The following is a 23,773-nucleotide window of genomic DNA, read 5'->3' on the forward strand; positions in this document are numbered from 1 at the left end:
TTAATCTCTGGTAGCAATGCCGAGAATTTGGGGGCCTAAGGAAAACCCTGCTCACTTGGCTGCTCCCTCATGCGCCCTTCCCACTCCCATTGGTGCTCGGCCCTGCAGGGACCCAGGGGCGCCCCGCTGGCCCGGGCCGGCGGCCCTGCAGGGACCCAGGGGCGCGAGCGACCGGCCGCGCGAGGGCGGGGGGGCGTGGCCTGGCGGCGATTGGCCGCAGCGCCTGGCGCCGCGTCATTGCGTCACGGCGCGCGCTGGCGGCGCGGTGTGGGCAGCGCGGCTGTACCGGCTGGCGCGGAGCGGGGCCTGGCCACCGCGGCCGCCCCTTCCCCCTCCGCACCGCGGCATGGCGGAGCCGGGCCCCGGCCCCAGCGGCGATAAAGAGGAAGCGGCGCCGGCGCCGAAGAAGCGGCGGCTGGCGGTCGGGGAGCGCTACGTGCCGCCGCCGCGAAAGCTGAGCACGGGGGTGAGCTTCGGCGCGGCGCACTTCGCCGAGACCACCTACTACTTCGAGGGCGGCCTGCGCAAAGTGCGGCCCTACTACTTCGATTTCTGCACCTACTGCAAGGGCCGCTGGGTGGGCCGCAGCCTCCTGCAGGTCTTCAGCACCGAGTTCCGCGCCCAGCCCCTCGCCTATTACCGCGCCGCCGCCCGCGCCGGCCGCCTCCGCCTCAACGAGGAGCCCGTGCGCGACCTGGACATCGTGCTCAAGGTGGGCATCCTCGCCGGGGCTGGGACCACCGGGAGCCCGGTGTGCCAGGGGAGGCTGGAGCCAGGGGCCGGGAGCCCTGTGAGCCTGCTGAAGCCTGCGGTGATCTGGGGGAATCGGTATCCTGGGGAATCCTTAAGCCCAGCGGGGTCAGGAGTATGCAGACCCCAGGCCCTGCGCAGAGCCGGCATGCCCCACGGCTCCCTGCTCAGCCCCCCAAGAAGGAGTGAGGCACAGAGATGGGCTTAAGGCAGGCCATCAAACTTGAAACGGCGATGTGCACAGTTGTCATGCTAAATCCTAAGTTCCAGGACAACAGGGCTCTCAAATCTCCCCGAAATATCAAGCCCCCCTTGCGTGTGGCCAGGCGGGATGTCTATGCAGGCTGGATTCACACCAATTATCTCTCTGTCTTGCAGAATAACGATTTTCTTAGGAATACGGTGCATCGCCATGAGCCGCCAGTCACTGCCCAGCCCATCCAGATCTTGGTGGAGGACAACGAGGTGGTGGTTGTGGACAAACCCTCCTCTTTGCCGGTACACCCCTGTGGCAGGTTTCGTCACAACACGGTCATCTTCATCCTAGGCAAAGAGCATGATCTAAAGGAGTTGCATACCATCCACCGACTCGATCGCATGACCTCGGGAGTACTTATGTTTGCCAAGACTGCAGAGGTATCCAAGAGGATCGATGAGCAGGTTCGGGAGAGACAGGTGAGAGCTCAGGGCTGCAGTAGTTTTTGGAGTCTCTGGCATGGTATCTTCTTGACACAGGCTGGGTCCAAAGGCAGCCAGACTTCTGGTGTAGCCTTGGCAAGTTCCCCAAACAGCTTGTGGCATGCTACTGTGCTGATTGTATTAAGCATGAGAGGCAGCAAGAGAAAATGACTGAGTAAAAATTTAATTGATTTTGGTAATATTAGATTGAAAGGGATCTCCTTCCCTAACACACTGTGTAAACTGGGTGGGATTACGCAAAACAATTAGAAAGCAGTTTTATTTGTAAGTGGACATGTATAGGTCATCTAATACTTTTTCATTTTTAAAAGCTTTAGAAGTTTTGTCTCACTTTTCCAGTGGCTCTTGATGCAAACAGAAAGAACCATAGCAGTAGGGTCCTGGCTTCCAGGATTTGTGTCAAACCAAAGGCTGCTGAGAGATGGCTCTGGAATTTACTATGAGGAAAACAGGCCAGGCCCCTGTGTTCTTGAGTTCTTAACTAGTCGAGGAAAGCTTGAGAGAAATTTGCCTTTAAATAGTTGATTTTATTTTATTTTTCTTCCTGTTCAGTTGTGTTGCCTGCAAAAGTATTTCTCTGAAGAGGAGTAGCTAGTATGGGACCCAAGTGTAGTTAGGACAGAGACAGTTTTCTGTTCTTTTTTTCTAAGAGTTACTCTTGTGTCTTCCCATAGCTGGAAAAGGAGTATGTCTGTCGTGTGTTGGGGGAGTTTCCAGAACACGAAGTGGTCTGTGAGGAGCCCATACTGGTTGTTTCTTACAAGGTGGGAGTGTGCCGCGTGGACCCCAAAGGGAAATTCTGCAAAACCATCTTCCAGAGACTCAGTTACAATGGCAAGACCAGCGTAGTCAAATGTCTTCCACATACTGGCCGCACGCACCAGATCCGGGTCCATTTGCAGTATTTGGGGCATCCTATTGTCAACGACCCCATCTATAATATGGAAGCCTGGGGCCCCGACAGAGGGAAAGGTGGCAAGATCGATAAAACAGATGAAGAACTCCTTAAGGCACTAGTAGAGGAGCATCGCTCCAAACAAAGCCTGGATATCTTGGGTATTTTGGAGGAGGACTTGAACTCCAATGCTGAACATGAAGACTGTGGTAGTTCAAGTGACTGTGCCAAGTCTGCGCAGGCTGACCCTGAGAACTCCTGCCCTGCCATGGATGCTATGGATCCCAAGAGAAATGACATAGCAGATTGTCCACTCAGCTCCAACACCGACCTGGAAATGCCTGAAAAGAAGACAGAACTCAGTTCACATGAGAATCAGGATGGGCAAAGGAGAGAAGAGAGTTCAGAAGAGAAGGACCCTTTGTGTGCAGAGTGTAAAATTACGAGGCAGGACCCATCTCCCAAGGAGCTAGTGATGTACCTACATGCCTTGCGCTATAAGGGAGCAGAGTTTGAGTATTGCTCCAAGATGCCTGAGTGGGCAATGGAGGACTGGGAGGAATGACTGAGGACATCTGACGCCTACAGACATTGCTGGCCAGGACAGCATTTTATAAAGACCTAAGATTTATTTTTTTCAATGTGGTTGAGGTGAACAAACTGCCTGTGACTTGAGATGGGGTGGGATTGTTTGGGCTGGAGAACTGACCTGCCTGCCAACAGGTGCTGTAAAAGTTGAGCAGGAAGATGGGGCTGTAACATGATTTATGCTGCCCCTTTAGCGAACTAGCACTTCAGGGCAGCAAACACTTACTTATCACAGGCAGTGTTGCCTTTCACCTCAATGAGTTCTGGGTTTGCTGTCAATTATCCACACAGACAGTTAAGTGCATGCACTTAAAGGTCATCAACTGATTTTTCTTCTGGCCTGCTATGTCCTTGAGTCTTACAATAAGAGCTGCTGGGAAGTCATTTAATATGCTGGATGTCATGTCATACAGAAAACTATTTTTAATGTATTTTACTGTCAGACTGATTTTAAAATTCAAGTTATTACTGAGAACGCCATAAGGTAAAACCAAAGCACTGTGAAGCTGATCCATTTTGTGCTGTTTGTCAGCAAGGCAGACCTGGTTTAGAAATTACTCTTTCAGTATTCATTCAAATAATTGCTTTATTTAAAGTTAGTACCTCTAGGGACTAATCCCTTTATATTGGGCCTATTTCTGGAGGTACTAGTCCCCAGGTTATACGTTTTTATGAGATTTAGAAATAGACTGATTTAGTAGACCTTTGTTGCCTTTTTGTTCTGCTGTTTCCTCTGTGACATATCTCCTGCCTCTGGCTTCTCTTCGGAGAACCTGTCGATCTCTATCCCTTCTGTCTCATTGAAGACACCCTCATTCTTGAGCAAAAATCCGAATTAGAGGTCAGTCTGCGAACTTCTATTTTTTTAATTATTATTTTTTAAATACTGCAGGCAGGTAGGCAGGTTCTTTCTGATTGGTGTGGAATTGTTTTTAATACCACTTTAGTGTGACAATTAGCTTTAAAGAAAAACAAAAGCTGTTTTATGAACCAGAAGAATTTTTATACGTCTTATATTAATATATGTTTTCAGAGTGATAAATATCACTATAGTTCTTATTTTCATCAGTGGTTGTTTCTTGGCCTCTGGGAGGGTCATTATTATAATTCTGCTGTCTCAGGTTCTTTTTAATCTTTTTTTTCTGTTTTCTTCCCTCTTTCCTGTATGTGTCACCAGTGTCACCGACCAGCTCTGGTGGCTGCTGCAGACAATCCAAACCTTGGCCTGGGAAGAGCCGTGTTTTTTCAGTCCTGTTTGCAGACAGTGGTTTCTAGCCCTGTCACTCCATATCCACCTCTCCACACCCGTTGCTACATAGGGTGCATGCAGTGTCCTACATTTCTAAAATACTAAAGAAGCCTTAAAAAAGATGAAGAAAGAAGTCCGGAGGAGCCGATACCGTTCAGCAAGTGTGGCAACAGCCATGCTGGAGTGTGGTCCAGTCTCGGGTGATCTCTCCTTGTGCTGTCTGTGCTCTGGGGAGCTCTAGCTGTTTCTCAGGTCCCCGCCCCCCAGGATGTGGTTTCTGTGTAGATCTTTTATTACAAGTTTGCCCATTTCACACAGGGTACTGGAGAACTGCCTGCTTCACAGGTGTCTGAGTGGGATGCTGGGGACCTCGGGCTGGCCAAGCCTGCAGGGATGACTACCTTCCTCCTTGGCAAGGCTCCTAGAATCACTTGATGATGTTACCAGGACCAGGATTTGTGTACCAAAACAGAATAAACCACTGCTTTACTTCTTCCAAAATAGCTCAAAGTAGCCAAGTGACTTCTTTCTGCGCTGGATCATCTAGCTGATGTGTTGAATGTTTCTGAAAAAGTTGACACAAGCTTGAGCTTTGCTTTTCCACATTCTGCCAAGGGCCTCTTATGATTCTGATTTAATCACAGATGGTATTTTTTTTCTTGCCATCATTTTTAAGGCCAGGTCTAGTACTTAGCCACAGACAGCCTGTTAAACAAAGGAGATAAAAGGTCTGCTGTGTTTAAGAGAAAGCTAAACTCTAAAACTAGTGTCATCCAGATTTTTCATGCACTGAAATATGTATTTCATAATATATTCATTTCATAAATGAAACTTGGGCACCTTCAGTATATAAATAAGGGTGTCTGCAGCTGTTGCTAGCTTTAGACACAAGGGAAAGGTAGTAGGTTTTGGGGCAACAGTTTTGAATTAGACTTTGAGGTATCTCAAATTATATTTTCGGGGGGGGTGGGGGGGGGGTGTTGGTTTGGGTTGTGTTGTTTTTTTTATTACTTCCCTTAAGCTTCTGAAAGAGATTTTACTGACTTGTGCCAGTAGATGGAGACGGGTGGCTGAAGCGCCTTACGTGGCAACTGAAGCTCAGTGCTGTGTTTTTCCTTTTTCTGGCTATGCATAATAACTTCATCTTTTAATTGGCACACCTTGCAGGTCAGGAAACCCTGGGGCTTCTGTTTTCAAGATACTTTCAACAATGAAAATTTAAGGTTGATTTCACGAGGAGCCTACCACCAATTCCATCGTATTTCATTTTATTCTGTTTCAGAGCTGGTGTCCAGCCACCACGTGCTGTAAACATGCATAAGTTGGTGTTTGCTATTTTGCTAATAGGGGAAATGTTACTGTTAGAGATGCCTTGTGATAAATTCCCATTTCAGATCAGGTTTGAGGTAAATAACTGTCCTGGCTGTGAGGTGGTTGTGGGCATGAAGTTATCTATACAGAGTGTAGGTCCTGGAAGAAGTCCTTTCTCTAGTACAGTTTGATTTTGATACATCTTTTTATGCTACAGGAAAGGAGGGGGAGAATGTGCATCTTACCAGCAGCTAAAGCAGCTTGTCTATACAATAAACCCTCCTGGCAAACCCTGGGGGGGAACTTACTGTGTGTAGGCCTGACCAGAATTAACCCCTAAGTCATCACCAAGATGCCAGTCTTCCATGCCATAACACTTTTCCAGCTGTGTTTTAACTGTTCCTGGTCTGTTACAGGTGCCATGGGAGAGACTATAGAGTTGTGATAAGGCCATTCTCTGGATTTAGCACAGTCTAATTTCCACGAGGAAATTGTCAAAACCGCTGCAGCGTATGCCTGAGGCCTGGCAGAGCTGTTCCAGCCAAGGGGGTGAGAAGCCCCTTCCCTTGGTGTGGTGTGTTTGAGCGGGAGCAGGGCAGTGCCCTGGGAGCTCTGCCCAGCATTAACTTGCACTTCAACACTTTTTAAAAAAGTTAATTATTGATGGATTGGGCAGGAAAAGCTTTCCTGTATCTCCTCAATAGTTGATGCTTTTTTAAATTGTCATCACTTCATGAAAAACAAGGCCAAGTGCAATAGTTGTCTTTTCCTGAAGCAATACTTGGTGTCATTCCAGCCAGGCACCGGGATCGGTTCGGTGGGAGCTGCCTCAGCCCCTTGCCCTGCAAATCCTGACCCAGAGCTCTGCGGCGGGGTGGCCCAGCCTGGGGGTCACTCGGTGGGATGGCTGGGGACACTCAGAAGGGTCTGTGCCGGCCTGGGGGTCACTCGGTGGGACGGCCGGGGACTGGGAAGGGTCTGTGCCCAGCCTGGGGGTCACTCGGTGGGACGGCCGGGGACAGTCAGAGGGATCCGCACGCCCACGGCTGTGACACCGCAATTACCCGGGCCGCTGTCCCGGGCGGCACCTCCGCTTCCCCTTCCTTCCATAAGGGGTAAAGGCTCGGCCCCGGGAGGCGGGAGCCCGAGGGGCCGCGGGCCCCGCGTAGGGCCTGTTCCCGCCGAGCGGCCAACCCGCCGCCGCCTCCCCTCACGCCCTTCCCCGCGGAGCGCTGCCGCGGGAGGGCAGGAGCTCGCTGGCGCTAGGGGCCGCGGCCGGGGCAGGTCGGGAGCGCCTCGGTCCCCTGAGAACTGTGAGCAAAAATAAAAAAAAACCGGGGAAGAAAAATTCCTGTTTCTCGACGAGGATGGGATTCGAACCCACGCGTGCAGAGCACAATGGATTAGCAGTCCATCGCCTTAACCACTCGGCCACCTCGTCACGGTAACACTCAATCTCCCCCAGCCTATAGGGAAGTAGGTCGCCCGGTCCCGGCGCCTTCTTCTTCCCGCCATTCTCCCTGCAAGATGGCGCCGGTTACTCGGCCCGCCGTTGACACGACGCACAGCGAGGCCACCGCGCGGGGACCGGGAAGCCCTGTGCGAGTGGCCTCCGCCTCTCCAGCCTCGCTGCTGCAGCTGCGGGGCGCGCCCGCGAGGGGCAACGCTGAAATGGCAGGCACCGGGCTGGTCCCGCGGAGGTCGCCATGTTGTACGGAGCGCTAGGGGGCGCCATGTTGTACGGCAGCCGCCCCACAGCGCCACTCTGTCGTACAACGGCGGCGCGGCGCAGGGCGCAGGCGCGCCGGCAGGCGGTTAGATTTGAATAGCGAAGCGGCGACGGCCTAGCCCGATGAGAGGGGGGGGCGTGGGGAACATCGGCCGAGCGCAGGGTGGAAGGCCCTACCGGCAGCGGGCGTGAGGCCTGCGACCGCAGCAGTAGGTGAGGGCGGCTGGGGACGGGGACCGGAGCGGGAAGAGGCGAGGAGGGGGCAGGGCGGGTCGGGGGAGCGCGGGAGCGGCTGAGGCGGTGGCCGTTGCGCTGTCGCTGCGGCGGGCCCGGCGGGGAGGGCGCGCAAACGGCGGGAGACGGAGGCCGGCCGTGCCGGTAGGAGCGGGCCGGGAGGGCGGTGGAAGGGGACTGGGCGGCCTCGGGCCGGGACCTGAGGAGATTTCAGCTGGGGAGGCTGGAGTCGGCGACGGCTTCGGAGGTGAGAGGAATCGCCTGATAAACCGGCCGATAAATGGCAGTCTTGGTCAGAACGAAGCCGTTCAGGTTGGGGAAAACACCGGCCGAAGTGCTAACGAGGCATAAACCGGCACTTGGCGGCGGTTCCAGACGGTGCTCCCGGGCTGCCGGCCCTGCCAGGGCGGTACGGCCAGCGCGGGGGTCGTGAGGGAAACGCTCAGAACAAAGGGGAATCGCAAAGATTCTTATTCTTAAAGGTGGGGGGGAGACCTAGGAGGGCTTGGATAAGCATTTGTAAGATTATGAATGAACCGAAAAAAACCCTCTGGAGTGATTCTTCCCTGTTTACAGCGTGGAACTGGGAGGTACTTAATTGTCAAATGTAAGAATAAAAAGAGATGCTTTTTCATAAACAGAATAACAGAGCATTTCAATTCGCTGCCATATGCTGGGTCAAAGATAGGTGCACAGGTTCAAAGAATGACTGCTGAGCATGTTCATTGGGACATGATTTCAGATTAATAGGCCTAACAGCAGACTCCTAGGGACTCTTCATAGAGCCATGCGCTGCTCTTCTGCTCTTCTCTAGGCACCTGTACGGCTGTCTTTGTATCACTTCTTTTTTGTGTTTAATCTGATCCTGGGCAGCAGTTCTTAATGTCCAGCGCATTGGGGCTGTGGGCTGGAGAGCCACCCTTGGGATGCCTGCCTGAAAGCAGTCGCGGTTTTGTTGCCGAGAGCTGCAGGCCCTGAAAGCCAGAGCCTCTTGGCTGCCATTTTGACAGGTGCTAATGTAAACCTGCTGCCTCTTTGGCAAGAGGAATTCTTCTGTAAAAAATAAAACAGGAAATTAATAAAGTTCATTTCAGCAGGCCCGCTTCTGTGTACAAGTACAATGTCATTGTGGAAAACTTTTCTTCTGGCTTTTATTTGTTATACCTTCACCTGCAATGGTGTCTTCAAAATAGTGGGGTTGGGGTTTTTTTCAGTTTAAGCAAAGGAATTTAGTGTGTGTGTGTGGGGAAATCCATTGGGTAAACTTTCTCACACTGCTTTCTTGCCCTGCCGAAACATGGTCCTTGAGCAAACTGGTATTTCTGAGCAGATTGTTCCTTTTCCCTTCCCCTATAATTCAAAGTCTGCTCTGCCTTGTGAGCAATATCCCAACACTATGCAATAGTGTTTAATGTGATTTAGCATTTTGGTAAATCTAAAGCTTTCTTTTTCCTACATAAGGCTTAGTTTTAGCTTGGAAAATAAGAGTCAGTTGGTGCTTTAAATCACCTACAATCAGGTAACCGGCTTGGTGGACAAGGGAGAGCAGTGGATGCTTACCAGAGGGAAATTATCAGTGTGTGTGAATACCCGATGAGAGGGTTTAAAGAAGGCAGAGCCAGGCTCTTCTCAGTTGTATTTAATGAAGGAACAAGAAGTAATGGGCACTAATTGAAATACAAGAAATTCCATTTAAACGTAAGGGGTGAAACGATTGCAGTGAAGATGGAACAGGTAGTGCAGAAGGGGCTGTGGCATTTCCCCTCTGGAGATAGTAGAAATGGGAGTAGACGCTGTCCTGAGCAATTTGCTGTGGCTTTAAGCAGGGGGTGGACTGCACTATCTCCAGAACCCCCGGCAGACCTGAGAGCCTGTGATTCTGTGACATGCAAAAGCTGAGTAGTCCTGTGCAGATCTCTCTGTTTCTAATTTTAAAATGTAACTGTTAGTTTTACAAATCACTTAATCCTTGCTTACACAAGTTTTTTTCTTAAAATGTTGCTTGCTGAGGCTTAGCAAGGGGAGAATAAAGTAATGTGATAAATGCTGTCAGATTGTTTAGAGCTCTCCTGTAAGTAGAATTTGTGTAATTATTCATGGAGGGATGCATGTAGATAAAGATCATCACTGGAACCTAGAAAATTGCATGTATTGATCTCACAGTGTTCATCCTGTGGTACATTTTTCTGATGGTCTTTATCAGGTCTGTGGGAGACTAAAGTTATGAGGAATGTTAGTCTGGCATTCAAAGCCCTGAATTTTGTTTCAGTTTACAAGAAATGTTAGGCAATATTAAGTCTGTGTTAGCACTGGTGTCCTGTCAGTGTGGGTTAATTAATTTTATCCCCTTATGCAACCTTTGATAAGTCTTGTTCTCTGTGCTAGCAGGAGGGGTTTTTTTTTGCGTTGACATATGATATTCTTGGGGTGAGAGAATATTGATTGAAAAATTGTCTTGTGTGTCAAAGAAAACTAGCAAACTTAGTGTTGTATAATAAGGTTTGATCACATTTATCTCCAACAGTTATCAGAATCTTAAATTCAAAATGAAAGGGCACCTAACTGGTAAGACTCTTAGCACAGTTGTTTTACAATATGATTATATAGCAGGAAAATGTGCACTTGAGAGGCCTCTTATACCTCAGTGTGTTTCTGTGACTAGAGAAAGGTGGAGAGAAAAATTGCAGCATCTAAGGCTAGTATCTAGCCGTGGTTTTATGCAGTTTTCTTACTGAGGTTTGTTAATGTTTTTGGATTTCGGTACTATATTTTATAGGAAAAGCACATCCTTCAGAAATGGACCAGATTTGTGTAGACTCTAACATGGAAAAGTAAGTTGAAACCATTGAAGAATTCTATACAATTCACAATGTATTGTGATATAAATATTGATGTTTAGAGACAAACATTTCCTTAATCTCAGTGTGCACTTCAGCATCTCTTGAATGAATGTGTTTTCCATTGGCAAGAAGAAGAACGGGGAGTTTCTTTGATCATATGTAGGAAAGCTCTGAGGAAATTTCATAGCATAGTCTGGAGGCTAACTGACCATGGGTTTTGGAGGGCAATCTGCTGAATTTTCTAAAGCTTATTTTTGGAAACTAGTGCTGGAATGAATGATCTATTCCAAACAAGCTTGTTTATTTAATTTCACACTTGTAAAAATAATGATGAAATCTATCTACTAACCTTAAAAACCTGGCACATACTGTTCAAGAACTACATATTGGTTCAATTTATGCCCTAATACCCGTTTCCTTTTCTTCTCCTCCAGTGATAATACAGAGCACATCAGAAGGAAGCGACTGTCCTCTGTGAGTAACTTAAGGCATTTCTTGAAAGAAAATGGTGTAACTAAAGGAAGGAAAGAAAGGGAAGCTGTAAAGGGGAACTAGTTTTCTCATCACAGTTGAAGAAGAGCATTCCAAAAGCAAAGAAAGAGCCTATTAGATTGATATGATTGGCTAGGGCACTGGTGGCTCTTACAAACTCTAGCCAAGTAACCAGTTCTCGAACTTGGAGCTGATCTTCTCAACTGTAATATTTTCTTTTAGATTTTAAAGGCTCCACGAAATCCTCTTGATGATCTGGGAAGTGAGAATGAATTGACACAGGTAGGTCTGTTAAGTCCTTTCTTGCCAATGCTCATAACATCTTCAATTTGCTCCTCAACTTGTCACTGATTAAACTATGTCACTAGAATAATACAGGTGTAAAAACTCTTGTAATAACTGCTTAGGAGGATAATTTTTGGAGTACTAAATATTACAAGAAATCCATGAAGTTTTTCTTATACTTCTGTTTTACATCAGAGTGTTTCTTCTATCCAGAAAAGAGGAATAAACAGAGTTTAGTAGGAATAACTTGCTCCTGCTGTAGTCCGTTTGACTTGAACTTTCCAACAGTGTACAGATAGGTATAGTCAGTAAGATAATTTTACATCTGAAGAAAAAATAGCCTGCCAATTTGTTTAAAGTGAAAGCTAAAAAATAAACGTTTTCTTCCAGGAATATATACAGAATATATTTCATGTTTATGATGTCTATTTTTTCTTAGAAATTGTAACTACAGCCCTGTTCAGTTTGGATTGTTTTTAAATGTCATTTCTACCTAGGGCGTGATCCGTGGACTCATGCTCTAGTTGCATCATATATTTATATGATTTATCTGTTGCTGATTACAGAACTTGAAAACTCAGCATATAAGGCTTTCAGTGAAAAAAACCTTCAAAAAATTTAAGTATTTTATGGGCTTTGTTAGTCACGTGCCTATAATGGGTAGTACCTGGTATGTGAATACTTTGTGTTTTCTTAAACAACACAGGTTCCACTGTCCCAGAACTATTTAGTTAGGGAAGCTTATTGCAGACAACTGCACAGTAGTGGTATGATGAATTAGCTTTCCAGTGTATGTAATACTGCACTGTTACGTACCTTGTAACATTGCATGAGTATGATCATGTAGTCAGTGACACCATTTAAACATTTCTATAGGAAGATGGTGACTGATTCTTTCATGAATCCTTCCTTTTCTCCCATAAAGATGAAACTTCATTACTGTTTTTTTCTTCAGTTCATGTAACAGAAAACTAAAGAAAAGCAGTTCTGCAACCTTCTCACTAAGCAACTACATGTATTTTCCCTAGTATACCAGTCAATATGCCAGACAAAAATCCTTGTGACTGGTATTCTGCTTCTTGTGTTTGAAACCAGGCAACTCTTGCAGTGATATTTAGATGCTACTTCTTGTGAGATGGGTCTCTTCATAGTTCTCCAAGTTCTCCTGACATAAAGTAGTTTAAGGGTGTTGATAATATCTGTTGTACTTGTTGGGGTCATAGAATATTGGGTTTTGGGCAATGATTTTTTTTTGTTTGTTTTTGTGTTTCATGAAGAGCTATGCTTATAGTGGCTTATGGAATAAGACGAGTCCTCTGTTATCAAACTGTTTTGTTCTTTATTGTCAGGATATCACTATAGAAAAACGTAGGAAAAACTCTCGACGTGTCAGCTTTGCGAACACCATAAAGTAAGTTTGATCTGAGGGATGCAGATCTACGTCCTTTATTTAAGCATAAAAAGCAGGCTATAGGTAGTAAACTGGTATCCCTTAAAATTGCCTTCACTGAATATTCACAAATGTATACAAACAGCAAACTGGTAACTGTTGCTATATTGAGTTGATTTTGAGCCTTGAGCCACTATTCGTTTTCTCTTCCTAGATGGAAAAAAAAACAGTTTAATGAATCTAATATAATCAGGAATTTTTTATTTCCATCGGATGTGTGATAATGGCATCTTCTCACTGGAAAATATGCTTGGGTTCAGTACATTTCTGGCTTTTAACATCTCATTTTAGAACATACTATGTGGAAAAGATTGAAATTAGGGCTGGGTTTTTTTTTTATTAGGGGGTGCTTTTTTTTTAATATATTTGAAACAGATGGGCTTATGTTTTAAAAAATTGGTGATGTTTTTGTTCTTAGCTGCAGAGTCTTCCAGCGAGATCTTAAGAATAATGGGGCAGAGGGAGAAAATACAGGTAGGACTCCTTTTTCTTCTCCTAACTGGATTCAAAGAGTATTGGCAACAAAATTTTAGCTTGAATTTAAGAAGTCAGGACTGTCAGTCACAGGTAAGGAACAATATGGTCAGTTGTCTATCATGGACTGGCTGAAAACCCATTAGTTACTGGTACAGTGGACCTTGTAGCTCAGAAAAAGTATTTTTTTTAGGCAAAATGCACCTAGAACAAAATCTGCCTTGGGGTTTTAGATCAAAACAAGGCTGAGCAGAATGTCATTCACTCAGCCAAACATTACCTAGGGAGAATCTGAAAAGCTAATGCATTTTTCAAGTACTTCTCTAGGTTTTTGCCACGATAAGGCAGCACATCAAGAGTGAGAACTTGAGAACATTCTTTTCTGTGTAGTTTACTCTTGTCTCCAAATGTTTTGATCATGCTTCTCACATTGTAATGTTGTAATTTTCTTATTACTTTTAGAGTGTGCAGCAGATACAAGGAATCATGTCTTTACTCAGTAAGTTTGAAAAAAAAATATTCCCATGACTATAGCACTCTGTACTGCAAATACATTTCTTCCCATGATATGCAACCATCAAATTGCTCCTCAGAGAAATGCAGCATATGTATTTATTTAGGTATAAAATTACTCAGTGCTTCTGGTGAAAGAAGGGATACAGGGGAAAAAAAAAAATGATATAGCTGTGTTGGTAACTCACAAAAAGATGGTGGTTTCTGAAAAATTGCACCATTATGTCTTGAAACTGCTTCCTTCCAAAGATGATTGCTTGGGAATGCTTTCCAGGAAAGACCTACCAATTCCCGTATCTGATGGATGTAGTCTTTGATATTTATTACTGTAACTTTTTCCCTCGGAGGTGGATAAAGTGTTAGTCTAGCCTTAAAGTTGCCATCTAGATAAAACACAGTGATGGGATTTTTAAAGTTAAAACCACCTGGTAAGTAAAACAAGAGATTTAGACACTTCCTGTGTGTGAAGGGGAATTTTTTACATTTAAAATATATAGCAAGAAAACAGCTTATGTACAGCTGTAGTTATCTCATGCTCTTAAAGGTATCAACCCAGTACAGTAACATCTATGTGTGTATGTGCATGTATATAGATATATATACACACGCACACACACACACAAGAAATCAGCACTCTAGCTAAAGTTTGTTGGTTTTGAAAGAGCAATCAAGAAACAAGTGGAGAGCAGAAGGCATTAGAAGTCAGACAGAAAACCACACAAGTTGGACATTGTATCTGGCTTTTGTTTTACAGAGAAATAAATTATTTCAGGCTTTATGAGCACAGCTTCAGTTTCCCAAAGATAAAGGAATACCTGGAAGTGGAAGATCTGAGTTAAAAATAAAGAATTAATCTTTTCTTTTTTTTACTTGTCACTGAGGAATTAAAATGCCACCTGTATGTTGAACGATGGCTTGTGGCATGCTAAGGGGAGAGAATCTCATGGGAAAATAAGTTTGCAACTCAAATGAGAATACATTGAAGAAGATGTATAAGCAGCAGCTGGTATCTGCTGCCCAGTCCTGTATGAGCAGTGCAGCAGAATTCTCTGCCCTTTCAGTATATTGCTGAAGCCTTCTGTTTTGAAATCTTTTAACAAACTGTTTACCTAACCTACCTTTTATAGAAATGAAGAGCCTGAAGCTGTTCCATGTGAAATCACTGGTGAGTTTGGAAATAGATTCAATAACAGAATTACCATCTTTATTTAAAACTATTGAGTCTATTTGGGTAATTTTAACATGCTTAGAACAATCTGCCCGAGATCACTATTGCATGAACAGGGTTTACCCCTTGAAGCTGTTTACAGGCACTTTATTGTAGAATTATGGGTGGCCCTTCTACATATTGGAGTACTGAAAATATTTTTAGGATATATTTGATTTTAATTGTACTGGCTTAGTGATATTTGTAAAAACAATTACATAGATCTTCACCTTGGTGAGTAAAATAATAAGAAAATAGCGCAACAAATGGAGTATTTCCTTTTCTTTCAACAGGGATGAACAGTTTGCTTCACGCCCCCATCCAGGCATCGGTGCAGCAGACTGAGGTATATGAAGGCTTTTATTTCTTCGGTGCTGAAAGTAGCAGTGTCCAAAATATATTCAAATAATTTGTGTAGTAAAGATGAAAAATGTAATTCAACTTCCTAAAAAATAAATCTTTGTATTCACATAAAATTCTTCTGAAAGCTAATCTTCTATATTTTGAAGTATTTTCCTAGTTTGATAGGCATTATGCGGTAGCACTGATAACTCTTGCGTCTAGAATTGCTTGCTAACTTTCCTGTACGTGAGCTAGTTCCTCCATTCTTTTCAATTCTTGTCTAAGAATTTGCAAAGGAGCTTATGTTTCAGGTAGGTCTGGTTATGTATTTTTTCTCATGTATTGTTCTCTGTTTGTGTATTTTTACTTCCATGGGTGGAATGGATGTGCACAAATGTACTCTCTGTTCCTGCTGTGAAAAAGCCTTAAAAAAATTGCAATAATTAGCATGAAAAGGTAACTTAATTTCTTCAGCTGAATCAAGTGATAAAACACAAAATTCTTAGCTAAGGACTTCACAGGCACAATTGCACAGAGATCCTGAACTGTGTTACACTTCAGTGATGATGTTACAAGACTGTTGTTAAACAAAGCAATTGCTGAAACAGTGTCCCTTGCTGCAATGGCTTCTGACTTTTATGTTGAGTTTGAAGACACAGCTTAAAAACACACGTTAGCTCTTGTTAACAAATGTTAAAACAAAATCAGTTAAAATCTAGTGTGGAAGAGAGGACATGCACCGTGGGGCTAAGAAGGTCAAATTGAAACTGTCTCTCTCCTTGGTTTGGATAAATGTGTATGGTTATTCTTCTTATAGTATATTTTATTTCTTATATTTATAAAATAGGATATATAATATGAAGTAAACATGAAACTGTTCTAAATATATTCATAATATTTGATAAATACAGTATTCTATCTTGTTACTGGCCCATTTTTCCCCCCAGCTTTAAAACTGTAAATTCTCTCTATTAAAATAGAGATTAAAATCTCCCTAGTCAGTGATGAAAAAGTCTTCTAAAGCATCCAGCTTGGTGCTGCTGATTTGGGGCACAAGCATGATAAGCTGGGCAAGGTTTTTACCTACAGTTAGGAAGGGGAAAAAAAAATTGGTGAAAACTGCACTGTAGAGGTATAGAAAGTACTGATCCATAAGATTCAGTAATCATGCCATACTTACTAAGATCTGGCTAGATATGAAGCCTTTGCCCAACAGTAAACTTGAGATGCGTTCTTTCAAAAAAATCCATTTAAATACGATGTGCTCTAATGATTGTAGTCATTCTTTCCTTGAATGTGTTACTGCTTTTCACATTGATATTGAAATCACATCATATTGAAATAATTTTTTTTTCCAGAAGATGATGTAAAGATAGAGCTATAACCTTAGGACTGCGTTACTTGAGTTTTGCTTTAAATAGAATAAACGATTCTATCATTTGTCTTAAATGTCAGTAACTGTAATTTCTTCCCTCCTTGTGTGTGTTTGTTTTTTTTTAGTGGCATGATGCAGACAATGCCATTCAAAGGACAAATAAGCATGACACCACCCTCATCTTCTCAGATGAAAATGAAATGGATATGACAGCTAGTCACACTGCAGTGATTACACGTAATCTGAAAAACAATCAAGCTGAGAAAACTGAGAAAATAGATATTGTGTCATTTCTGGCTGGGTTAAACTCTAACAATGGAAAGGCAGAAATGAGCAAAGAATTTCGTTTTTTCTCAGAGCCTACATACCATTCGTGCCCATCTTTTGAAGACAAGAACGATGCTAATACGGAAAAAAAAATAGATTTCAATAAATTTTTGATGGGCTTGAAGTTAAATGAAAAGACACTCAATCCTATTGAAAAAGAGAATGGTTTTTTTGACCCTTCACAGATCTCAGATGACGTGGCACGATCTTCCGTGAAATTTGTATATTCCCATGAGCCACTGGACACCTGCAATGTAACAAAAGTCTTTAGAGGGCAAGATGATGGAATGGAAGTGACAAAATGCCAGGAAGCTGACATTAAAGCTATGTTTTCTGGTGTTTATGAAGCTCCACCAAGGCAGTTACAGTGTGCAGATGTTACTGAGATGTTTGCAGATGATGGGATGGATATGACAACTATTCATACTGCAAAAATGTCTTTTCCCTTCCCCAGCCTAACCTTCAAAAAGGATTTCCCTTCCACAGAGTTAGATAATTCTATATTAAAGAGAGCATCTAATCAGCATTTAATTGTTCAGCAGGATTCTCAACTTTGTACAGACAGAAAAATAGTAAATGTTGAAGACAGACGAGATCCTACAGCACTGCAAACTGTTAAACAAGAGGCCAGAACAATGTCTGCCATCCCAGGATCCATTTCTTCAGAGACTGTCTTCAGAAGTGGTAAAACTGTTGATTTTTCTAAATGTGATGACATGGAAATTACTGGGAATTATAAGGATGTAATCTGTATTGACAGTACCAAAGAAGTGAACAGTTCACACCATAAAACTTTTGAAATGCCAGTTAATACAAACTCTTTGCTAGCAGAAAACAGACATCCAGCACATGGTGATGGGGACGTTACAAAGAGTCTAACATCTTTGGATAATCGAAGTTCTGTGTCGTATAAAAATAGTGCACTTGAAATATCTTTGGGCTCAGATGAACGAATTGAAAAAGTGACCCAGGATCATGGGACTGCTTCGGTGAATGCTGGTTTTGAGTCACACACAAACTCAGTGTCTGCTGGTGTTTCTAAGAGTAGACTTCAGCACAGTCTGGCAAACTCTCAACCTGTTTCTCTGCCAGGTGAGAAGACTGTAATATTCTCGGGAGAAGACATGGACTTGACTAAAACCTGTGTTGTCAAGGTTGATGGGAAGAATGATGAGAATGAATCTCCTGCTGGAGTGCTCATCTCTGTCACCTGCAAGCCTCACTTTCTTGATAACAGATCTACATCTACCAATTTAAATCAACAGGAAGAAATGGAAATAACTAAATGCCATGCTGTTGTCGTTGATGATCAAAGCAACAGGATAACTGCAGAAGCAAAACAAATGCCTTGTAAAATAATTCCAGGGAAGAACCAGAACAAAAATGTCAATGGAAGTGCAAATTCTTTAGATATGGACAAGGAAAATATTGAGGTGATAATTATCAATGGGAATATTAAAAGAAGCCAGGCTATAGAAATGAATACTAAAGATCTTGAGATGATAATGGTTGATAAAAACCTTGGGAAAACAAACTTTCAGGCGAGTGGTCCAAGTTCCTGTTCAAAGAGCATGTGTTCATTACCAGAGCAAAATAGAGAGGTCCCTGAGAATATTGTCAGCAACACTGGTGCATTCAGGTCTTTGCAAAGTCAAAAAGTTGTTATATCTCAACCTTTGGAAAAAAAGCTTCCAAATGCTTCCATTTCCTGCATGAATGACAAGATGAGCATGTTTTCAGATGATCAAAACATGGATATAACCAAAACTCATACCGCTGCCTTTGACATTGCCTTTATTAATACAGCACAAAAATATGAGAATAATCATAGTCAAAATAATGTAATATCCAAGCAGCTGCAAAATCAGACCTTCCAGTTTCCTGGTAGTCAGACTGCAGCAATAGAATGCAGGGATTTGAAAATGAATGCAGATAAGCAAACTGTTACTCCTTTGGCTCCAAATGGTTTGTTTATTGCCAGTAATGAGTCCGCTCCCTCTGGAATGAAAGGAAATGAACAACCTGGAACAGTATTAGGAATAAATGCAGATTGCCAAAACTCAGACAGGCAAGAGAAACCCCATACTATGAAGGTGGTAAACAAAGTATTGCCAACTCGAGTAGATTCGGAGAGACATTTTTCAATTGCTAGAACAGTTTCTTCAGGAGATTTAAAAAATCCTCACTCAGTTGATGGCCAGCACTTGAGGACTGCTGAAGAGCCCTTACTAGCTGATATGTCTGAACCACATAAGGGAAGTTCCCAGTTGCCTTTGTTTTCAGAAAAGTCAGTTGTGTTTCCCTCTGGTGAAAACATGGACTTGACTGGAAACTGCGCGGTAATGGTTCCTGACGGCAGCATCAGTGCTGTTTTATCAGAAAGAAAAACAGAACCTGGGTACCTTGGTCAAGACAAAAATAAAATAATGTCCTTAAAAGAGGGGGTCATGATGGCAATAAATAGCCAGGAGGCATCTGCGTGTGATGTCAGACACCAAGAAGCACACAAGAAAATATTAGCTGTGAGTGGGTTAAAACATTTGCCTTTTGCAGATGAGAAAACGGTAATATTTTCAGAAGATGCAGATATGGACATCACCAGAAGTCATACAGTTCCAGCAATGAACAAAATAATTTCACAGCTTAAAAGTTCAAATGATGACACAACCTTTATTTCTGGAGATAAAACTCAGGTTTTTGCCTGCAACAATGACATGGAAATAAGTAGACTCAATACTGTTGCAAGTGATAAATCTGTGGAAAAGGCTGCCTCTCAAGGCATGCTTAAGACAGCTAAAAGGACTGGAAGGAAAAACTTGAAGGGAACAGGGGAAAAGACCATTTTATTTTCATTGAGCGATGAGAATAATGACATGGAGATCACAGAGAGCCATACAGCTGCAATAGGCCATGAAATTGTCTTGCAAAATGAGCAAGGGCTTCATTCTCTCTCTTCAGCTGATCCTGTTAAGACTGTTATGTTCGCAGATAGCCAGGCTGACATGGACATTACCAACTCTTGCTCTGCTGATAAAATTACTGTGAAAGTTGTATGTGATGATAAACTGAACTTAGATGAGGAGGTTGGACAGCAAGCACTTGCAAATAGTGAAGCTACTAGGCTTGCTGTGGATGATATGGAAATCACTAAACCCCATGATGTAGCTTTGGAAGAAAATTTTCTGCAAGGTAGGCAACCCAATCAGCCTGTTCCTTCAACTTCCACAATTATGTTCATGAGTTACCAGGCTGACATGGAAATGACTGAGTCTCACTCTGGTGATGAAAGTAGATTAAAGTTAGCTAAACAAGTTGGACAGGAGGCTCTTTCAGACAAAAAACCAGTCATTTTTACTTTGTCTGACGATATGGAGATCACTAAAACTCATACGGCTGTATTAAGTGGTAAAATCGATGTACAGGACAGAGAGGCCGTTCCAGCCATTTCTGCAGTTCATGCTGATAAAACCATTGTGTTTACCCACAACCAAGATGATATGGAAATAACTGCATCCCATACTATTGCTGTTAATAACAATATTAATGGATTTGAGAACCAAGAATTGTCACTCAAAAGCACTCAACAACCGGACTTGCAGAGTGCATTGTCACCTGGCAGAGATGAAATAGATTCCTCAGAAACAAAAGACCTGAATGGTAAATATCTTGCAAAATCTAAGGATAAGCCCAGCATTCCCTCTAATGTTTCATCAGCCTCAGCATTTCCTAATGAGAAAGGAGCTATGCAAGTCCCCGGTGGCACAGCACCAGGTTCCGTTTATTCTGTCTGTCTTCCAGAAGAGACTATGGATGTGCAGGTACCACAGAATCTTGTCCTTTCCACAGGTAATTCTGTCCCTGTAAGCACTGAGCAGGATCTCCTACTGCCAGAAAACCTGAAAGCAAAGAGAGCTACTTTCAAGCTTCCAGGTAACGGTCCTGTAGATTGCAGTGAAGAAAGTAGTGTTTTGGTATCCCATGTTTCACTTCCCATCCAGCAATCGGGTTCTTTCAAGGGTTCTCCAGATGAGTGTAGTACTCGGGGAGACCAAGTATTGAAAGTTGTTTCATCTAGACATGAAGATTTAGCTACAGATTTAGGTTTGGCTGAAGCAAGCCTTGTTACAGTTTCTAACAAGAAATCAAAGGAAAATGAGGGGCTGTCAGCTGAAGGGGAGACACCTCCAAAAGACTTTCATGTAAACTCTGAACAAACTAAGCAACTTCTGGTCAGTGGCAGTCCAAGAGATCAAACGGATCCAACTCTTGCACCTGAATTATCAGGTATTTTAAATGTTTGTTCAAAACTGAAAAATATTAGAAAGAAATCTGCAGTTCTCTCTGTTTCTGAAGCTGCTTTTTCTGACCAGTTGCCCAAATCATCAGCTCAGCCAGAGGATACCTTGAGGTCAGATAAAAATACTGTAAATGAACCAGATAATGTATTTTATACCAAAGGGCAGGAGAACACATGTCTTGAATCTGGAGCTGCTCCCATAGATGCACATTCAGGCATGGCACTTAAGGATAAATACCAAGGAATAAATGTCCCTCTAGGTATCTTCCAGCCAAAATTACCAAACAGAAGAAATCCTTCTGTTTCTAGTGTACAAGACATAAGTGCAAAATCTTCAGGCAGAGGAGAAGCATCAGTTTCAGAAGTAAATGTAAATGCTCGTGAAACCCCACATAACAAGTCTACTAGGCAGAACTTCAGCCCTTCTCAGTTTATAGCAGAAGAATTTCTTCCTGTCTGCCTAGAAGAAATGGATTCAAATGAATCTGTAAGCTCTGAACTCATGGAAAATGCATGCAATGAGATAAACAAAAACCAAATCTCCCACAATGAAAAGAATCCATCTGAGGAGACAAAACCTTGCAACACAAAAAGAGCTTTGGAACAAGATGAGGAAGATCTTCAAAGTCTGAAGAAGACCAAGAGTGATGAAAACCTGGATGGTGAGGTCTCTCGAGGCTTGCAGGTGAGCCTAATCCCCTGTTAAAAGGATACAGTGAACGTTAACAGGACTTCTATTTAAATCTTGGGGTGTAAGCAGATCTGTTGGTAAGTCTTCTTGCTTCTCTTAACCACCAGTTTGCTGTCATTTTGCTGTATTGTTCCCTGTATTTTTCATGATTTTGCCAAAACAGAAAAATCAGGTTGAAGCATGGAACCTCCCTGAACCATGCAAACCAGACAGAATAAAGGATATGCTACTTTTAAATCATCCTCTCCATAGTATCGTAATACTTTCTTGACTAAACACTTCGTCCTCTGAACTAAACTGTTCGCTAGCTGCTGCTTGGGAACAATGATAGAGTAAGGCCTAAAGCAATTATTTAAAATGCAAACATGGATGTTTAGTTTAAACTAGTTTTTTTATAGACAGCAAAAATTGCAGTTGAATCAAGAAAATTTGTGCAAATATGCAACATTAATCTGACCTTAAAAATAAGTTTGTAATCATCAGCAGAAACTTTCCAGTTCCAAAAGCTGGAGGAGTGTGCTATGGAGGCTACTGCTTTGACTGAGAAATGAACGGATGTTTTTGCAGCTTCCTTTATGTCATCATAGGAAATGGCTTAACTAGCCATATGCTGGTTTCTCATGCTGATTAGATGTAAAATGTGCTGATATTAAAAATGAAACAATTCTGAATGTCAAGAAATAGCTGCAATAAACTACTGAGCAACTTGTATTGTTTCATATAGCTCTTTTAATATATTTTTTTTTAACTTTAATTAGGTTACTTTTGGTGCTGTGTCTCAAAGCCAAGGAGAAGCTCATAAAGGTGAAGAACCTCCAAATCTGTCGGCTAAAAGCCACGACTGTACTCATGCCAGCACTAGCAGCTCTCTGGATTCTGTTAAGGCTGACAGAGAATTAACAAGTAAGACTTCCTTTGCCATAATAGTCTCAGACCTTGTGGTCTTTATGCATAGTCAAGGAAGAGCCCTACCTGTAGTATATATTTCATTTAGGAAAGGCCTTGAATACCTGTGTCACAGCTTCTCACCCAGCCGCTCAACATGCTTTTATGTTCTGGCTGAGTCAAAGCCATTCAAGGAGTACTGAGACTGGAAGGAAAAGGAGCAGAATTTAAGTACAGCTTGGTTTTCAAGGGCAGGTTGGGCTGGTGAGACAGCTGGGTTACCTTGGCACAGAGCAAAGCTCCAACTCAAACTCTACTCCAGCTCTGCTGGCCCAAAGATGATTTTAAGCTGGTTCTATGCAGAATGAGCCTGCATGTTGCAGCCCTGCACTCTTGGAAAAAGAGTCCTCTGAGTGCACTGCAGGGGCAGGCTCAAGCAAATCCAGCCCCCAGGTTTAGTTAGCTCCTGCTAATTAGCTGATACCTAACAATAAGGCAGAAATCAGCCAATCATCTGGTAAGTGATATCTTGCCTCTGTTTACAAAACCGATATGTTTTGGCCTCCTGCAGCCATGAAAGCATATGCCTTATCTGGTAGACTGGGTTCTTTCCTTTGAGTGAGAAACTAGCCCTTGTTGGCTCAGAACCTGTGTTTACCTTGAAAGCTGCTGGCGACCCAAATGCTCTTTGGTCTCTGTCTACATAGGACGCCCTCTGTGAACTGGTTGGAGTCTCTTTCTCAGTTTTATTACATATTTTTATTAGTATGTTACATATGGCTTTCCTCCCATAGAAAAGTGAACCCTGTCATTTCATTGCTGCTCTGACACAGATTTTATTTTACATCAGTCTTAATCTAGTCCTCCTTGTTTGTCCCAAGTAGTTGTTTTCTCAGTTACTTCATTCAGCACTGGAAACACACATAAAGATCAAACTCCACATTAAAATTGCTTTTTTTCTATAACTAATGAGCTTAAGGTCATATTTCTATAAGAATATTATTAATCCTAGCAATATCCTTTTTATATTTTTTTTTTTCCTTCTGGCTAGTTCAGCGAAGCAGTCAGATGGAGTCTCAGCTTCTCATACATAGCATTTGTGAAGATAACTTACAGGAGGTATGTAAACAGCTTAAAGAT

The 23,773-nt window shown here is 43.0% G+C and overlaps 2 protein-coding genes and 1 non-coding gene across 4 annotated transcripts in view; 2 read left to right on the plus strand and 1 right to left on the minus strand.

Moving 5' to 3' along the window:
* Positions 1 to 16: 16 nt before the first annotated feature.
* On the plus strand, positions 17 to 4,684 carry RPUSD2 (RNA pseudouridine synthase domain containing 2). The gene is made up of 3 exons (XM_027795317.2): positions 17 to 712; positions 1,129 to 1,425; positions 2,124 to 4,684. Exons 1-3 carry the CDS (start codon positions 17 to 19, stop codon positions 2,907 to 2,909), a joined length of 1,779 nt encoding a protein of 592 aa, XP_027651118.2. The 3' UTR covers positions 2,910 to 4,684.
* Positions 4,685 to 6,851: 2,167 nt separating this feature from the next.
* TRNAS-GCU (transfer RNA serine (anticodon GCU)) lies at positions 6,852 to 6,933 on the minus strand. Its single transcript has one exon. It is a non-coding gene; the product is annotated as a tRNA-Ser (tRNA).
* A 343-nt stretch (positions 6,934 to 7,276) lies between these two features.
* Positions 7,277 to 23,773, plus strand: part of KNL1 (kinetochore scaffold 1) — a 28,771-nt gene continuing 12,274 nt past the window's right edge. Inside the window, exons 1-12 of one of the 2 annotated variants that reach the window (XM_055813663.1) lie at positions 7,277 to 7,430; positions 10,232 to 10,286; positions 10,730 to 10,769; positions 11,010 to 11,069; positions 12,422 to 12,483; positions 12,941 to 12,996; positions 13,459 to 13,495; positions 14,637 to 14,674; positions 15,010 to 15,062; positions 16,559 to 21,742; positions 22,507 to 22,651; positions 23,685 to 23,752. In XM_055813663.1, the coding sequence (XP_055669638.1) occupies positions 10,252 to 10,286; positions 10,730 to 10,769; positions 11,010 to 11,069; positions 12,422 to 12,483; positions 12,941 to 12,996; positions 13,459 to 13,495; positions 14,637 to 14,674; positions 15,010 to 15,062; positions 16,559 to 21,742; positions 22,507 to 22,651; positions 23,685 to 23,752 (5,778 nt within the window). In that variant the 5' untranslated portion in view covers positions 7,277 to 7,430; positions 10,232 to 10,251. Of the gene's footprint in view, positions 7,435 to 10,231; positions 10,287 to 10,729; positions 10,770 to 11,009; positions 11,070 to 12,421; positions 12,484 to 12,940; positions 12,997 to 13,458; positions 13,496 to 14,636; positions 14,675 to 15,009; positions 15,063 to 16,558; positions 21,743 to 22,506; positions 22,652 to 23,684; positions 23,753 to 23,773 lie in introns of both variants that reach the window. The other variant, XM_055813664.1, reaches the window with a different exon arrangement.

The sequence above is a fragment of the Falco peregrinus genome, chromosome 9 (genome assembly GCF_023634155.1).
Source record: "Falco peregrinus isolate bFalPer1 chromosome 9, bFalPer1.pri, whole genome shotgun sequence".
In the NCBI taxonomy this organism is placed as follows: Eukaryota; Metazoa; Chordata; class Aves; order Falconiformes; family Falconidae; genus Falco; species Falco peregrinus.

Coding starts and splice junctions, on each gene's coding strand:
- RPUSD2 (XM_027795317.2), top strand. CDS start 17: ATGCCGAGAATTTGGGGGCCTAAGGAAAACCCTGCTCACTTGGCTGCT. Junction 713..1,128: donor ACCTGGACATCGTGCTCAAG/GTGGGCATCCTC, acceptor TCTGTCTTGCAG/AATAACGATTTTCTTAGGAA. Junction 1,426..2,123: donor AGCAGGTTCGGGAGAGACAG/GTGAGAGCTCAG, acceptor GTCTTCCCATAG/CTGGAAAAGGAGTATGTCTG.